General features: G+C 48.9%; 1 protein-coding gene across 3 annotated transcripts in view; it reads left to right on the top strand.

The window, feature by feature from the left end:
* The window catches only part of EPHB1 (EPH receptor B1), a 428,732-nt gene extending 413,579 nt beyond the window's left edge, over positions 1–15,153 (top strand). For all 3 annotated transcript variants that reach the window (XM_082393428.1, XM_082393426.1, XM_082393427.1), the window contains 4 exons: positions 1,414–1,563; positions 8,162–8,355; positions 10,234–10,389; positions 13,749–15,153. In XM_082393428.1, the coding sequence (XP_082249554.1) occupies positions 1,414–1,563; positions 8,162–8,355; positions 10,234–10,389; positions 13,749–13,857 (609 nt within the window). In that variant the 3' untranslated portion in view covers positions 13,858–15,153. The remainder of the gene's footprint in view (positions 1–1,413; positions 1,564–8,161; positions 8,356–10,233; positions 10,390–13,748) is intronic.
* Positions 15,154–18,787: the final 3,634 nt, after the last annotated feature.

Here is an 18,787-nt window from a genome sequence, read left to right as displayed (position 1 = left end):
ATCCTGCACTGCTGGCAGTTACCATCTTCTCCGTTACCCCAGCACCTGCACGTGCTCCTCTCCGCCTGGACTTCCCTCCTCCCCACACTCTGCCTGATTAACTAGTTACCATGTGTACAGCATGGACCCTCTCTGCCAGGCCCTGCCCCAGCACTAGATGGATCGTAATCCACTTATCCTCATGATGACCTGACTATGTAAGTGCGATCATTACCCCCCATTTTGACAGTGAGCTACAGAGGCACAGAGAGGTTAGGTAACTTGCCCTAGGTCACACAGGTAGAAAGGGACAGTACTGGTATCCACACGTGGTCAAAGGCTCCAGGAAACTGCCCTTCTGACTGCTCCTGGCCACCTTCCCTGACCCCTTCCTATGTTAGGGAGTTTCCTCTGGTTCTCAGAACACCCTGTATCCCCCTCGGCCTCACCCTCACCACTTTCCACCTTGTTAACAATATGTATTAAGTTTCTGTTTTCTTGTCTGCCTCCCCATGCCTGCCCAGCTTGAGGGCAGGGCCCCTGGCTGGCTCAGCTCTGGGACACCAGCTCCTCAAATAGGGCCTGGCACAAAGCAGTGCTTCTTGCCTATTTGTTGACATGGTTCATGTATGGATGGATGGATATCAACCCCTTAGGTAAACAAAACAGGCCAAGTTCTGGCAGACAAACCAAGGGCCAAGCAGAGAGTCAAGCTGGAAACTCCCAGGGTGGGATCGGAGGGTAAAATGAAGAAACAAACCTAAGAGCGGCCCTTTAGAAAAATGTGTCTGCAGCTCTGGATGTCGACCTGCACAGAAGGGCACGGAGGAGAGCCAGCATCTATCCGCTCTGGGCCCAGTAAACTCAGTGCATGTGGGGCTGCTTGCAGGCTGCAGAGTGAGGAAAACCTGTCGCCCAGGGGTGGAGCACGAGGCAAGTGGGGCAGAGGGGCGGCGCAGTGTGATCCCGTAGTCAGGGGTGTCCCAAGAGGTGTTACCAATCACTACCTTCGTTTCTGCTTGTTTTGCTCCCTTCTGGCCCAAGTGTCGTGACTCATACATGCTGTGGGACAGCAGAGCATCACCTGCCTGTCACGGCGCACGTGGCCCATCTCACGCAGTATCGTGCGGTAGTGCTTTTCTGCCAGTTTCACTCGCTCCTCCCACCCACAGTGACGTTAGAATCAGGACGTAGGGAATGGGGGGTAAGTGCAGCCGCAGCCCCAGTTGCCACCTCTCGTGCGGTGCGATGTGCCCACACGCGGCATGAGATGGCCCAGCCCCGCAGGTCCCCCTGCCTGGGGGCACCAGCTGTCCTAATTCACGAAATGTTGGGGCGGGGGTGGAATGGAAGGACACGTGTGCCCACTTTATTCTCACGCACCTTCAGCTAGGAACCCTACGGTTGGGCTGACCAGGCTTCTCCTTCCCACAGGGAGGCAAGATCCCCGTGAGATGGACGGCTCCAGAGGCCATCGCCTATCGCAAGTTCACGTCTGCCAGCGACGTCTGGAGCTACGGGATTGTCATGTGGGAAGTCATGTCGTTTGGAGAGAGGCCCTATTGGGATATGTCCAACCAAGATGTGAGTGTCAGTGGCACTTGGCTGCTACAACCTTTACCCCAGGGGTCCCACAGGCCATGGCATTCCAAGCCCACCTATCTGTTTTCTGCTTGGGGCCTCAGAACGTGAACGTGAGGTGTCCAGGGCAGGGGATATTGGATCCCCTTGGCACCAATGTTTGAACTAATCAAAGAGCCCAGCATGACCCCAAAGCCTGTAAAGATGCCCAGGCCAACCCAGGAGACAATGGGCTGGTTCTGAATGGCCAGGAACCATGAATAGATCAGGCCCAAAGTTAATCAGGAAATGCTACCCCACTTCAGAGCTCCATCATCACGTGTAAAAGAAGGGAAGCAGAGCTGGTGGGAGGGCGGGCCTGGCTTCCAGGCTGCTCTACTCTGCCAGATGTGCTGTGTTGAGCCAGCTGCAGCTTCTGTCTGGGACTCACACCTCTCCACTTTAAAGAGAGGAATTAATCGTAAAGGCCCTTCTTTCCTGAGAATCCGCTCTTCTGGGAGTCCGTGTCACCTGTCAGTGAAGGAGGTGCTGAGTGAGAGTCCCAAAGCTGGTCAGCTTCAGATGGGTCTCAGAAGGGGACTTGTCTGAGTGAAGGTCAGCAACACCCCTCCAGGCCACTCACAAGGGACAGGGGGAAAGGAAAGGGCCATCTGAGATGCTTTAAGCAGAGACCTTCTGGGGAGGTGTTCTAGAGGGGACCCTTTGCTCCATAATTACTAAAAGGTAGGAAGCCTTTGAGGATGATTTGCTTTGGTAAGGTCCCAGTCAAAATCCTACCTGGATTCCCCCACTGCCTTGGACCCTGGGCTGTTCCCCAGGACCACTCCTCCTTTGTGTTCTGAATACATGCCCTCCCCTTGGAGAGTCTGCAGTGCCTGTGTTACCTCTGTTCTCTGCTTTCTCTTCCCATCACCTTGGCGGACAGTTATTATCTTTCCCAACTTTCAAGCAAGAAGAGGCAGGGCTGGCCCAGTCCAGATGGGGAAACCAGCCACCCCATAAGCACCTACGTAGTGGGTGGGCTCTTCGTTACTCGTAAACTGGAGAAGTCTGCCCCCAGCCAGCCCCCTATCCAGACAGACGTTCCGAGCCATGGCTGTCGATCATAAGGTTGAGAAAGGTGGTGCCCTGGGGCTCCAGAAAACACTTTCCAATGAGCCAAAATGGGAGCTTGGTGCTGCCATGACAGTGCCTCCTGCTCCCAAGGGTAGAGTGGCTTCAGCCCAGAGCAGGTGAAATGGCTGCATCCTTAATCAGGTCCTGCTGCCGACCATGTGTGGCATCTAGATCCTCTATTATCTCCGATTATCCATGCTTTGCCTCTGCTCCTGTAGCATGTCGAATCAGTAAGTGTCGGAATTGATGCCAAGGCTGCTTTCATGAAATCAAGTGCACCCTGGTTTTGTCCATACTGTCAGCTAGATGAGTAATAAACGTTAGCCAGAAAACGCAGACCCATTTTGTCCTGCCCAGAGACTGTAATCCAATTAAGCACAATTCAGCACACATGGAACGGATTATGAAACTCTCTGACAGGCAAGATTTGACATTCAAGATATTCTCAGCAAATGCATTCACCTCTGCTGAAAACAAATGGAGTTTCTGATATTAGACTTCCAGAATTCCCAAATAATTTATTCAACGCACACTCAGGGTATGCTAACTGTGACTAAGCATTGTACTTGCTGGCTCTATTCTTGGGGGGTTTATAGCCCAGTGGCACATACACAGGGCTGTAGGAACATTTTGGGGGGAGGTAAGGAAGGTTTCCAGATATTTGACATTTGAGCTGGGTCTCAAAGGGAATAAGAACATCTGCAAAGTAGCTGTTTATTCTAATTTTATTGTATTTCTCCAAAATAAAGCCTCTCAGCATTGTTCCAAGTACCATTCTGCTCTCTGTGGAAGGCGGAGGGTGACTTTTGCCCATTCAGAAGGTATCTTCTGACCCGGCCTGGGAGAGAGCCAGGAGGAGCTCCCAGCAGCTCAGGCTGCAGCCCGACTCATCAGAAACCACTGAGGTGGTGGCAGTAAAGGATTTTACAGATGACAATTGAAAGGCTTTACGAAAGAGAATTGCAGAGGCAAGTCAGAGTGCTGGTAATTGGGCTTCCGGAGCCCAGGAAGGTCTTTGAACATGTACAGAGAGTTTGTCAGCCAGAGAGAGAACTTGGAAGTTCTACGGCTTGGATCTGATTGACAGAGATAATGAGAGTGGCAGTGTCTGTGGGGAGAAGCTGCGGTTTTATTGAAACATCAGAGCTCAACTTAACCCCCTCTGCCCTGGATCCTCCACTGCTCTGAGCTGCGCCACTTCACCCTCCGCATGGAAGGTCGAGGAAGCACGCCCACCGCCCAACTCACTAATGAAAAGTGCATGTCTGGGGGCAGCCAGGAGCCCCTCTGGGGACAGGAGAGCAAGAGGAGGGGCCCTGCTCCTTTCCCAGAGGAGCTCCAGCCCTGGTCCCCGGTCCAGACCACCTGTCCCTGGTCCCCACCTAACCCCTACACTTGCCATCTCGGGGTACAGGTGAGCAAAGGCAGCCCTCACCCCATCCCGTTGCTGCAGACCATTCAAAGCAAGTCAGCCCTGCTCCGTGACAGCTGCCGAGACTGGTTCTCACCACCACACTCGCCATCACCTTCTCTCTGGAAACACCATCTGATCTCATTTCAATCTCCAGTCTTTTCAGCGTCCATTTACCTCATCCTGTTGTGGACCAAGGAAAGGGGCTCAGGACTTGCTCTGATGTTTCTATTCTGCTCAGCAGGACCCCCTCTGCCCCCAAGCTTGGGCCATGTCTTTCCTCACAATTCAGACGCAGTCACTGGTGTTTGGACTGAAAGTGGGTCTCCTGCATCCTACCTGTTTTCTCCATACCTGCCATTGAGGCAGGCATGACAGGGAGTGGTCCCAAAGCCCCTTTAGAGGACTACAATTCCTTTTTTGAAATAATGATGTTTTAATTTGATTATAAGTTACATGTATTCAGAAAATTTAGAAAACACCCAGATCCTTAAAAAGAACAAAAATCTCCAAAGGCATAGTGCTTCAGAGAAAGACTTGAATAGATAAATGTTACCCATACAGCAATTAATGACCTAGTACTTTTTCTTTGGAGTGGAGGGTAAAGCTTTTATTTTTTTCATATGTTCAAGAAGCGTCAATGCTCCCAGAGCATCTACTCAAGTAATAACAACAAAGTTATCTAGAAGAAATAGCAAATAGGAATTCCCTGGTGGTCCAGTGGTTAGGGCTCCGTGCTTTCGATTTTTCACTCCCAAGGGCACGGGTTCAATCCCTGGTCAGGAACTAAGATCCCTCAATCTGCGAGGAGGGGCCAAACATAAAAAAAAAAGAAATAGCAAATGGAATGAAGTCCCATTTGTAAACAAGAGCATGGGAGGGGGCTCCTCTATCCTCTGGCCTGAAAGATGAGATACAGAGAGGGAGGTGGCATTTACCAAGTCCCCACTGCATGCTTGGTGCTTCCCAAACACCATCTTCCTGGACATCCCATTGGCCGGCAGCAGAACAGCAGCTCTCTTTGAAGAGAAGACCTCCACTGTAGTAGACGTGGCTGCAGTGACAGCCTCCGTGTGATGATGGGATTCTTTCTACTCACATGTGTGGTGCTCAACGTGCATCGCCTCACTGTATCATTTAATCCTTCTAACACCCCCCATCTGTGCAGTTTCAGGAAGTCAAGTGACTCTCCCAAGTTTCTGGAGCTAATAAGAAATGGAACTAGGATCTGAACCCAGACCTCCAAGGTCTACGCCCCTAATGACAATGCCACACCATCACTAACACAGCACGTGGGGCTACACTCCTGTGGACCTGCAGGGAGGAGGAATCAGTGACTCTCTGATGTCCTCTTAAAAGGAAAGTCAGCACATCAAACAAACAGAGGAAGTACAAAAACACACACCAGGATGGTGTTCCAAAAATTCCGATGAGGTGGCCTGCAGAAGAGATGGGGGAAGAGCAGCTTAGTGGCATCCGGTCTAAAACTCACAGATGGAAGAGTCAGCACGTGCCTGGGTCCCCAGTCCCTTGATGCTCTGCCAGGAGTGCTCGGGTCAGCTGGGCACACCTCTGAGCTGCGCCCCCGCAGAGGGGCTCTGCCGCCAGTGCTCCTGCCTCTTATGGGCAGACAGGAGAGTAATCTTGTTGGGGTGAACATTCGAATTTGGGAATCTGGTCATCAAATAATTTAGGCAGCGATGCCAGCAGTTTAAGGGGAACAGGAGCTGCCCTACACTGGAAGACTTTGGGGGCCCCTAACTCCCAAAAGAAGTTGAATTTGGACACCAGCCCCTCCTGCTGGTCCCACCTAGCTTGTCCTTAGGCAACCCAGAAAGAGCTCGTGGGGCCGTTCAGTGAGTAATCCCACTTGTCCCCATGGTGAGTGGGGACTCTGTGACAGGGCCCCTTAATCAGGCTGCCTGGAAGGAGCTGGAAAGGATGCCAGTTTTAAGCAAGGCTCTTCATCCTCATGGATTACTTGGTTTAGCTCCATACCCCTGTTTCCTATCATGAAGACATGAAATAGCTCCAAGGACTGTTCTCCAGGCTGAGATTCCTGTGGCATCCCCACAGAGCCTAGGAAGAGTGGGCTTCAAGGTATTCAAAACTTAAACTCAGGGACTTCCCTGGTGGTCCAGTGGGTAAGACTCCATGCTCCCAATGCAGGGGGCCCGGGTTCGATCCCTGGTCGGGGAACTAGATCCCACATGCATGCTGCAACTAAGAGTCTGCATGCCACAACTAAGAGCCCACACACTGCAACTAAACACGTCACAACAAAGATCCTCTTGCATGCTGAAACTAAGACCCAGTGCAGATAAATAAATAAATAAATATTTAAAAAAAATTAAACTCAGATACCCCTGTGATTTTTTCGCAGCCCTATCCCTTACTAGCTTCGTGCCCTCAGGCAAATGACTTCCCTGTTTGTGCATTCATTTCCTCATGGGGAAAATAGAGCTAAAATGCCCTCCTCAGAGAATAACAGGTAATTTGACTGACAACAGTCTGGCTAAGATAAACATTTGTTAGTGGTATAAAATATTATTCAAAAGTGCATATTCCCAGTTGCTGTTTTTTTATAAAGTGATCATATTGGTGTGGTTTGTATGCTTGTTTGTTTTTCTGCCACATCCAGTAGAAGGAATAATACACCTTGATTATCTCTAATGACTTCAGGTTATTATATTATCTCATGCCTCGTCTCATGCCCTGTATACTGTGCATAGAATTTGTAAAAATATAAACTGATTGAGAATATTCGCTTTCTGACCAATTTACAAAGTAAAAAAAAAAAAAAAAGAATAATCAGTTGAAATGAATCTGACATTTTTTAAAGTAGAGGCAAAAACACCTGAAAATCCCTGAATTCCAAATTATTCCTTATGTTGTTAAAGGTGCTTTAACTGTTTATATTAATGTAAAATCAATGCCTAATTATTATAGAAAATAAACATACAAAGAAACAAAAAGAAAAACACAAAGGGTATTCATGTTTCTACCTGCCCAGAGGCAACCACCGTTAGCTCCATGGTATAGATCCTTCCAAGGACTTTTCTATGCATGTGTGTAATTATTAGTTTTTGTTTTGTTTTGATTCTTGTTTTTTTACAAAAGCAAGCTTATACCATACCTGCTTTATACCATACCTGCACTTACGCAGCCTGCTGTTTTGCCTAATATTACAATGTGAGTATATTTCCATTTCAATAGGCACATTTTTGTAACGTCTTAAGGCCTGCATTGTATTCCTGGCCTTCCATTGTGTTATAATAAATTACAGAGCAGGCATAATTGTTTTAAATGAATTGGAAATTAAGAAGTGAAGGGTGAAAAACACAACAATCTGAAAAACAGAAAAAGGACTTAAAGATCCTAATATCTTTACAAAACTGTCTCCTGGAGTCTGTGAAAATTAACAAAACCTGATTGGAGATATTCATGTTGGATCACCTTGTTATTTCCACTGTTGTCATTGTACTGAACCAATTTGTTTAACTAGATTATCTTCTACCCAATTCCTGTCGCTGCCTCATGAAGATTAAGGCGGATAATGCCTAGGTAGCACCTAGAGGGTCCCTGGCATGGAGTAGGCTCCCCATCAAATTGTGATCCCTTCTTTCCCTTTTTTTTCCCCGTAGCAGTGAAAGGGTGAGGTCACAATGGGCTTTGGTGGGTGTCCTTTGCAAACAGTTGGCACGTTTCCCATGTGCCATTGTTTCATCTGCCCTGGTGCCACCAGCTGCCAATAGGCAGAATTGGGCCTGACGTCCTCTCAGGGAGAAGTTCAAACCATTCTTCAGTAAACATTTCCAGCCATCTAGTGTGTGTCAGGCCCTGTGCCAGGTGCTGGGGACACAAAGGCACAATAAGAGGTGGGCCCTGCTTTCTGGGAACTCACAGTCTAGGGGGAAAAGCCAAGTATATGTAAAATCTCTTACTGTGGGAGGTATAGGAGCACAGAAAGCGGGGCACCTGGGGTAAGGAGGCTCCATCCTCGGAAGCTAACTTGTGAATGACTGGCTGGTGGCTCATCACCAATCACACCTGTTCCCGTGTGTGTCACCGCAGGTCATCAATGCCATTGAGCAGGACTACCGGCTGCCCCCACCCATGGACTGCCCAGCTGCTCTACACCAGCTCATGCTGGACTGTTGGCAAAAGGACCGTAACAGCCGGCCACGATTTGCAGAGATTGTCAACACCCTGGACAAGATGATCCGGAACCCAGCAAGTCTCAAGACTGTGGCAACCATCACCGCCGTGTGAGTCTAGTGGAACCGGGTGGTTCCTAGGGGTGGGTGGTCTCATAGTCAGGCAGGGCCCAGAGCAAGTCTGCTAGCCTTCAGTCTACTGAGAGCAAGGGGGAGGCGGCTGAGCTTATCCACTGATGGAAGAAGTTCCAAGACTCTTCCCTTCCTTTTTCTCTTCAATCTCTCTGAAATATTCCCTGCCGCCAGCATGGGCTGTAGACAGATGAAAAGGTAACATATCTGTATCTCTACCTTCCATTGGCCTCAGATGGGCTGGGCACTGGGCTCTGTAGGAGTTGAGTGTATCTGGTCTGACTGGTATGAGACCCCACTTGTGGGCAATCCTGTTTCCAGAAGGCACCCTGTCTGTTAACCACACCAGTGCATGAGGCAGGTGGAGCTGCAGACTTGGAACCTTGGCCTACTTATTAACAGGTAAAGACCCTGATTGCTGTGGGACAAAGAAATTCGGAGCAGTTGGATTTGTTATGAGCAAATGCACAGAACTCTCAGCTGTCAGCCACAGTCAGCTGTACATCACGCATTTACATTTGCAGCGTTAACTCATTTATTAATTCATCCTTTCGACCAGAGTTTATTGGGTGCTTATGTGCTAAGCACTGTGCTCTTGCTGGCTGTGTAGAATGAGCAAGATAGACATGCCCTCACGGAGCTTAGAATCATTTAGGAGCAGCAAACATTAATCAGATGATTGCCCAAAGAAATGCAAATTGAGACTTCACTGGCCGGTGCGGCAGGGAAGTGCCTGATGCTTGCAGAGCATACACCTTGGTCTGGCGTCAGGGAGGCGACCCTGATGCCTGTTATTTCAGTCGCGAGCTGAAGAGGGAGGGCGCGTTAACTGAAGGAAAGGAAGATGGGAGTAGAGAGTCAGGGTTCCAGATCAAGGGTGCAGCATGTGCAGAGGCCCGAGTGTGGGAGGGACAGGGCCAGCGTGTTGGGAGTGCAGTTTGCGGGGGGACCAGGTGGGGACTGAGGCTGGTGAGGTGGGCGAGAGCCAGACACTCAGAGCCTTTAGGCCCTGCTACGACTTCTGAGCTTGGTTTTCAGAGCAATGATCACCCACTGAAGGGTTTGACATGAATCAGGGTCAGGAGCTGGGTTATTGTCAGGATCACATCTCCATATTTTAAAGAGCACCAGGCTATAACATGGACTTGTTGTTGAGGGGAGCATGAAGACAGACTTGGTAGGAGGACATGGCAGTAGTAACCATGGTAGAGAAGATAGCATCTTAAATCAGGCTAATGGTGCGGAAAGAAGCGGATGAGTTTGAGAGATTTTGAAGGTCAAATCTTTATGACTTGGTGAAGGGTTGGGCGTGGGTGCTGAAAGTGAGGGCGATGTGAAGATGGCACCCTGATTTCTGGACTGGGTACCTGGGTGGGGGGGGTCTGCTTTGAGAACATGCCCGAGAAGGTCAGTGGTGGACTGTTCTGTTCCATTTCTTTCCATTAGCTGAGGACGGAACCCGGAGAAAAAAATGTTGCCGATAGATTTGGAGAGGTTGCAGCGAACTTTATACATTTGTAAAAGGAGCATATCTTTGGTTGGTGAAGCTCTTAGATTTCAGTTTACAAAGGAGCTGTGGTCCTTCTCTTCCCTTCGGACTGCCTGCTGTGTCAGTCTGCCCGTCTGGGCTGACTGGCATGGGACAGAGCCCAGAGGCAGGGGGGCTGGCCACCTGGCCTTGAGAAGCCGTGCCAGCTCAGGATTGTGTAGGGAAGGAAGGGTCAGCCTGGGTTTCCTGCATAATCCTCATCCCACCAGAGCTGCTGAGCCTCCATGAAGTCTGCCCTCCGCGCAGAGTGTGGCTCTGCCCACGCACCCCTGCAGCTGTGGGGTCACCTGCTCCCCTCTGTCTTCCAGGCCTTCCCAGCCCCTGCTCGACCGTTCCATCCCAGACTTCACTGCCTTTACCACCGTGGATGACTGGCTCAGTGCCATCAAAATGGTCCAGTACAGGGACAGCTTCCTCACCGCCGGCTTCACCTCCCTCCAGCTGGTCACCCAGATGACGTCGGAGTGAGTGATGGGAATCACCTCTGTGCGGCCCGTGGGTGGGGTCGAGGCTCCCCCCCCTGCAATCACCCGTGGTGCAAGTCACGCCTTCTGGCCTCATCCTCAGAGTTCCACCTCAGCATAGAATCGGACCTGGTGGGGAAGCGCCTTGGAAAGACGGAGGGCTGGGGTGGGGAGGCCCAGATCTATTCTGGGTCCCAAATGAGAGTTCTTCAAAGTCACAGCCATATGTCATTTGCCTAATCACTGAGAGTCTCTCCTCCGTTTAAGTTTTTAAACTCAGCCCATCAAAGAGAGCATCCAGATGGAAAGAACACAGCCAGCCAGCACTTTAAACAGCATAGCAGGAAGAGGCAGAGCACTGATTCAGCAGCAATCTCCGATGCACTGGGAGCCTGTCTTCGTGCTTAGACAGCGCTTGTAAATAAGCCGATGTTTCCATCCCCCACTAGTTATTTTCCAGGCTGCAACCCCCATAAGAGTGTGGAAGAATACAAAACCTAAAATTATTCAAATCAGATGAGAGCCAGAAAGGGTCTTAAAGGCCCACGTAGTCCATCATTTCCCCAAGAATGTTCTGAGCAGCACCTGCTCTGGGAAATGTTAATAGGTTCTCCTTGGAAAAAAGGTCTCATAGTCAAATAAATTTGGGAAATACCGAGCACTTCAGCACTCTCTTGGAGAGTCACTCCACATATTAACATTGTAAAGGCCATAAGAAATCCTGAAGTAAAGAAACCCACGTAAAATGATTAAATGCCATGGAAGCGTATTTCGGAGGGGTGGGGTTTTCTGGGCCTGTATTTTGGGAAATCTCTATCTAGTTCCACCCCTTCTATTCAGCGATTCAGAAAGGAGGTGATGTTAGTGCCCGAAGACTCGGCCATCAGGAGTGACAAAGCGGGAACAGAAGCCTGCTTTCCTGACTGCCGGGTCCATGTGTTCCAGCCTGCTCATCCAGGGCCACATGGGGCCATACTTGGCTATACACACCCTGGAGTCACCTGGGAGTCTTTAACTACTGATGTCTGATTCCTACACCCAATGTAGATCTTCTGATTCATTTGGTACGTGGTGAGACCTGGGCATCAGGATGTTAAAACTCCCCAGGTGATTCTAATGTGCAGCCAAGCTTGGGAACCACTGGACTAGAGTGGGCAAGTCGAATTTTGTATACACACACACACACACACACACCCAGCAGGGACCTCACCAGCTGCCCGGCTGCAACGTGTACTAACAGCACCAGGGTTGGTAGCCTGTGACACACATTCTCCCTGGCAGAGGATAAGTCAGTCCGCCAGGCAGTTGACAGACACTTATTGATCACCTGCTCTGTGTCAGGTTCAGTGCTGGTGCTGGGGCAGGCCAGTTGCTGAGTCCCAGTGGAGAGGCGGGGGTCATCCATCCTGAGCAGTTGAGCCCCAGGGGGATGGCTTATTGACACTCAGCCTTCCATCCCAGATTCCTGCTCTGCAGTCAGAGTCCAGCTTCATGTCTCTCAGGTTTATTCTCGCCTGAAATGATGGAACCTCCACTTTCTCCCAGGAAATGACTTGGATGTGCCTCTAGCCTTGGATCCACTAAACACCAGAATTCACTTTTTCAAACCTGAGTTCATTTCCTGGTGATGCCTAAAAACGTCCTTACCATTATGAATTATCGTCAGACACCAAAAATAAAAACTAAGCCCTTCCCAGTGGAAAACCAGCTTTCCCAACCCACAGAGCTGAAAAGGATGCCTGGGCTCAGGGGTAGATTGGGCGTCCATGAAGGCAGGGCTGCGCCTGCTTTCCCACTGTCACGGGGCTGAGTACGGGGACCATCATCACCTGATCCCCCACAGACTGAAGGAGTCAAATGGAGCAATTCCCTCAGTCTGGGAACAGCCACATGAAAAAGAGCTAGAGGAAAAATAAAAGGGAAGTGAAACTGAAAAGTAAGGGATTTACTTCAAAGTAAAAAATGTCCACACACTATTGGAGCACTTTCGTTTGCTACTTGAGAGATAAAAGGCAGAAAAAGAATATGTGTACGTAAATAAAGTAGATTGAGGGACAATTTGTGAGTTCAAAATCCAAGCATACCTCTCAAACTTGTGTGCTGAAAAGACGTGGGCAATTTGACAATCTAGACCAGTGACAGCCCTCGGGGGACTGACAGCCAGCTGAAAGGGGGGGGTCAGGAGAGCCCAGGCATTGTGGACGGGGGCCCAGCACAGGGCCTCCTCATACGTCTTGTGCACAGTGCACAGAGCGATCTGCTCTGCTGGGGGTGGGGGGCGTCCGCAGGGAATACAGTCAGGGCGCCAGAAGAGTTCTGAGAGCAGCCCTGCAGGGTGGCTGAGAGCCAGGCCATCCTGAATTTGAAGCCCAGCTCCTCCACTGCTTACCTGCTGTGTGATCTTGAGCATGTTACTTAACCTCTCTGAGCCCTGCTTGCCTACTCTATAAAGGTGCAAATAATAATAGTGCCCACCTCATTGGTTTGTGGTAAGAGGTGAGTGGAATAGTACGTACAAGGCAACTGGCCTATTGTCTGCCTGCAGGACACACATGAGAAATGATGGCTGGTAAATTATTATCATTGACTCTGAGTGGTTTGGCAGTTTTTACGAAATGCTTCCGCAGGTATAAATGAGTTAGTATATGGCACATGGGAAGCAATCAAGTAATGTAATATTGTTAACTAAAAAAAGATGTATGGGTCTCCCCAAAGACAAATATAAGCCGTGAACTTGTTCATATTAAGACTCACAGTTCAAAGATGAATCCAGTCCAAATCCCTATCCTAAACATCTTCCTTGGATTCCTGCTTGGGCAGATATTTGAAAGTTATTTTGAGATCACCCTTCTTAAAAATTCATGACTTTAAAATTCAAACAGAGGCAGAAAATGGAAACTCAGGGGAAAACATCAGAAAACCAGGCAAGCCTCACATCTTTTCATTCACAGTGGGTGATCACTAATTTAGGCAGAAACCTCACAGAATAACTGAAGCCCCATACAGTGTGTGCTTGCATTTTTAAAAACAAATAGCAGAGGAAAATTCTAGTCCACCTAGGGTCATGGACACAATAAAGGGCTGCTCCAGAACCCACAGGTGAGGAACAAGGCACAGCACTTCCAGGGCCATCTAAGTTGGAGGAGGCATTGGAGGTGGGGGCCACTGCTTGGAGGAAGTGAGACTGAGCAAGGGAATATCTAGTTAGGTGTTTTTCAGACTCGGGTAAACTTGGGCTCATTGGATTTTAAACACTTTTATTTGCCTACCCTACTATTATCAGGAGCTTACCTTCTGTGATGAGTTTTGATCTGTGAAAAGCACTAACGTGCCTCCTTTTGTGGCTTTTTCCCTCCTAGAGACCTCCTGAGAATAGGAGTCACCTTGGCAGGTCATCAGAAGAAGATCCTGAACAGCATTCTGTCTATGAGGGTCCAGATGAGTCAATCACCGACGGCAATGGCATGAGAACTCCCATTTTCTGTTGGGAGGAGAGGAAGGAAAAGGACCAGGCTCAGGGGGGAACCAGAGGTTTACCACTGTGGAATGTCCTGGAGAGATTGGCTTCTCAGCTGAGAAATGCATTCTCATCAACGAAGAATAAACTGGACCTATTCCTAATAGGCAACCTTCATTTCTCAGTGACAGACGCAGGTTTAAGATGCCGTGGGAAACCAAATATGTAAGAATAAAAATACACAAAGGTGATGTTCGACGGAAGTGAAGACAAAACAATATGTGTCTGGGGCACCAAGAGTGAATATAGCTCCCACCCTGGGTGGGCTGGAGTCATCCATCTACAAGAAGAAAGGGAAGGAGGTAGAGGGAAGAAACAGAAGCAGTTTCCCATTTTCTTCCTCACCAATGACATTCTTTTCTTTTCTCCTTTTGTCCTCCTCCCCGAGTCCTCACCCTTCCCCCACATCCATCTCCCTTTGCTCATGACTCGTGTAGGGAAGTTTCTTCAAACAAACCCCAGCTCCTGAGTCTCCAGATGTTCTGTCAGTTGCCAAAGGACCTTGCTGACCACTGCATGGGGAATCCAACCAATTCAATTAATGTCTTCATATTGAAGAAGAGATGTACCTTCAATTGAAACCTTGTTTTTCTTTTGTTTGCATTTTCTGCAAAAAGGAAAAAAGAAACCAGAAATTGGAAAAAGAAAAAAAAAAGAAAAAAAAGAAAAACCTGTTTCCGTGTGCAAGGGCACGCCTATGTATGTCTGTGTTATAAAATGACCGCTTGTTCGTAACAGATGCAAACAAGAAAGAACTGGGAAGTCTTTGTCCCTGGAAGATCCAAAGGGGGGCCGGAGCATGTTGTTGGTCTGGTTTTCTGATTGGCTCCATTGGCCTACTGGCTCAATGAGGAGAGAGGGTAGGGAGAAAAATAAAATGAAAAGGGGAAAAAAAAACTCCAGAGGGCTTACAAATTCAGACAGGAAACAGGTGAGTGGGTTTGAATTGGATGCAGTGTGGGACATTCGAGAATGATACTGACTGATTCACTATTCTTGGTGACATCTGAAGAGAAGGAGAAGGAAGGTGTTTCTGGAGAATGTTCTTCCACATCCCTGGAATCTACAATTCAAGATGGCGAGGGCGAGTCCTTCTTCCCTTGTCTGGGGACTGGCTTAAGCTGTGTGACATCCGAGGAATGTTTCAGATGTGTCTGTGTTTCTCTGCATTCCTTCCTGTACCACATTGTTCAATTCACTTTTGTAAATTCCACCTAACATTTAAATATTTTTAATTTCTCCTTTTACCTTAATCTCCTTGCTAATTTTATCTGTCTAATTAAAATGAGCAGAAGCATGTCTGGGTTTACATAGAATGGTGTCGGAGTGTGTGTTCCCAGACGCCAGTGGGTCCCTCCCCACGTTATGGGAGAATCCTTAATAACTGCCCTTCTTCCCCTAATAGGGGAGGGAGGGAAACACATACCGGACCCAGGGACTCCCGAGAAGCAGAGTTTGTGAGAATCACTCTTACGGGAGTGACCCAAAGGAAGAACTAAATAAATAGGAGGCTCTGAAGCCTCAAATATGCAGCGTAAGAAGTCACTGGCAAATAAACATAAACAATCACCGATAAAGCACGATCTGCCCTGAGCTCAGTTTACACACTGCATTTGAGAAGTTCACATCCAGGCCAAATTTGTAAAAGCCACTGAAGACTATTCCAGACTGCTTCCTTGTGGGGTCCGTGAATGTAAAGTTCGGGGGGGTGGAGGGATGAGGCAGCAAAAGAAGCTAGGTTCCCACGTAGCTTGTTTCAAACATATTTAAGGTGAGATGACCCTTTTTCCCTATTCCGAGGTAACTTTGTACTTGGAGAGATCCTTACCTTCTGAGGCCCCTTCAAAGAGGATCTTAGGCCTGGGGGTACAGCTCTGATGCAGGGAAGCCCCATCTTAAAGCTCCACCCTTTGCTTAGTGGGCTGGGAGAAGATGGAGAGAACTGTCTCAGCAGATTGGCATATGGCTGCAAAGGGCCCCCATCCAGCCATATAGCCGGTAGAAGAGAAAACTTCCCTTATTAATAGCTTACCAATTCCATGCACAATTTGCTAATTACCCCAACGACCTCAATCCATGCCGTGTCTTACAAGCCTAAGCAATTCGGCTAATCTACTCTCAGTTCTCCACAGGAATGAATTCTAATTTGTCACCAAATTCCTCAGGCAGCCTCCTGAACTCCTCACTGTGCCTCCACCAAGGCCAGCCCATCTCCTGGCTGTGGACAAAGCAAGGTCAAGGTGAAGGTCATGTCACACCCTTTAGTTAGTTTTGTCTATCAGATCCCACAAAAGAGAGAAAGAACCCAACATACACAAGGGGAAAGCATGAGGGGTCAGCAGAGCCAAGACCTGGACACCTCAAGGCATAGTTCCCAGTGGGAAGAATGTCACCAAGTCTGGACACGGCCTCTCCCTGTAGATGCCCAGTACGGCTTCACAGACTAAGCTCACCTCCTCCATAGCTCAAAAGGAAGTGTCCCTCCGGTGAGTGAAACCCTGTGTACTCCCTCTGAGCAACGGCAGGTCTCTAACCTCTCTAACATCAGTTTCCACAGGTTCATAGTCAGCTGGTGATAACTACCTTGGAGGAAGCCTAGCTAACACTCCGGGGTAGGCCCTCCGTGCCAGGCACGTTTCTAAGGACTTTACATGTATTAACTCTCAGCAGATGTTTTATTGTTCCCCATTTTCAGGTGAGGACACTGAAATACAAAGACCTATCTCAGATCACACAATGGTGGAGCCAGGATGTGACTCAGGCTCTCTGACTCCATGCTCTTACCCTCCATCCCAGCGGGCCTTACCCCTAAGTCTGCATCAGCATCACCTGGAGGGTGTGTTAAATAAAACACAAGTCACTGGGCCCCACCTCCGAGTTTTCTGATTCAGTAGATCTCAGGAGGGGAACCCAAGAATGTGCATTTCTCACAAGTTGTCAGGTGGTACTGATGCTGCTGGTCCGGGGACCACACTTGGAGAAGCACTGCACTGCACAAACCTACCTTCCTAACAATTAGTAATAATAGACATAAAGCCCTTGACTCAGGCAATGATAGGCATCGAGGTTCTTGGGCTGCCCAGGAAGAGGGGAATGAACCCTCACACTCTTGGGCGTGAGGGATGGGAGAGGCTGGTCTCCTGCACGAGATGTCTGTGCCCACCTGCACTTTGGCACCAAGGGACTTTACTCACACCATGAAAAGAGCTCCCTGGGGAGAAGGCTAGTGACAGCAAGACCCCAGTCCTCTGAATTTCTGTTAGACAGGCTGCCTCACCATGTGGTAGAGAATTAATTCTAATTCAGCTCCTTTCTTAAAAACACACTTTGCACAGTGGTCAGTGGCCTGTGGCCCTGAGAGTCAGGCTAGAAATGGAACCTACAGCCATGCAGTACAGCCCAGGGCATGGATCCCAGGGGAGCCACCTGTAGCCACCAGGAGTCACAGGGGTGGGGACAACATAAGAGGCAGGTGGGAGATGCTTAATTAATGTTCCTGGGTCAGGGGTTATGGGAATGGAGGTGATTTGTGGGAAAGCCCTGGAGATTATGACTCACCTCCTTGTGGCCCCTCCTTGCCGCTCTCTAATACTCGAAGATAGGAATGAAGAATAGAGTAGATAAATCTACAGACATGTGGTTATTGCATCATCTGAAAATCACTGAATTTCTTAGATGTTGAACAGGTATACAAACTTCTAAGATCATATGCCTCCTTCCACCTCCCTGTAACCCCCCTCCCCAAGTTATGTGTAGAACCAGGTCACTGGGCTCACACCGAGGACCCCTAGGATAATTTAAATCCATTGAGCATTAGAAGTTACCCTTGACCATCCATTTGTGAAGAAGAACAGAAACCAGTGAGGATTGAAGACTAGGACTCCAAGAACATTGGGGGGCAGGAAGGACGAGACAGGCAGGAAGGTGAGAATCTTCAAAGCATCAGTTAACAAAGATGCCAACAGCTATGTTTCATTCCAGGAAAGCCTTTGTGGGCTGGCCTGGAACTTTCATTATCATTTCTGAAACAGTAGTGGCTCTGGCACCAACTGATTAAGCATGATGAGTTCCTCCCCCAGAAAGTGAAGCAAGGGAGAAGCACAGCGTGATGGGGTACCAGCAGCAGACAGGCACCATCCAGGGTTCACTGCCACCAGGAAGGCTCAAAGGACACTTAAGATCCCTGTCAGAGTGAGGTCTGTGTTCATTGCCACACCTTGCAGTTCATATAGAAGTTACAGGGTCATTTTCAAAAGTAGCCAGAGGGTTTGTATTGTCCAAATTATCAATGGGGCTGAGGGCTGGGGGCTGTACAAGGCAGTCACTGAGGTCACAGAAAGGTTATCAAATGGAGGAAGGTCATTCAAGTTGATTGGGGTCAAAAGGTGAATTATTCACCACAGGGAGTCTTTTGAGATCAGCAATTTCCAATTGAGAATAGAACAGGAGCACAGAGGTCTGAGAACAAACTCTCTGTCCCTCTCAGAGAGCAACAGTCCTGGGGATAGGGGTAAGGATGGGGGACGATGCATTCTGCAGACCCCACTTCAGGGTGGGTGGGCTGGACAGACCCATGGGCAGTGGTAGCTGGACCTGTATCACCCACCTGAGAGAAAAGAAGAGCCCTCCACGCCTTTCCCTCCATGCTTGCATCCCTCCTGGGCTGACCATGTTATCACGGGCCCTTGATGGGTCGCATGTTGCTGGGAAGCATGATTGGCACACAGAGTTCCCAGACAGAACCTTCTGGTGATACCCAGAGCAAGAGTGGACACAGGGCACGTCCTATTCACTTCTGTACCTGGCACACCGCCTACCACAAGGAAGGTGCTCCATACATATTTGGTGGCTTAAACAAGTTTGAGTTGAGAAAGTCTAACA

Source organism: Balaenoptera borealis, assembly GCF_965194805.1.
Source record: "Balaenoptera borealis genome assembly, chromosome: 5".
NCBI lineage: Eukaryota > Metazoa > Chordata > Mammalia > Artiodactyla > Balaenopteridae > Balaenoptera > Balaenoptera borealis.
Note: the sequence above shows the minus strand (reverse complement) of the source record. Positions and strands in the feature narration are given on the sequence as shown.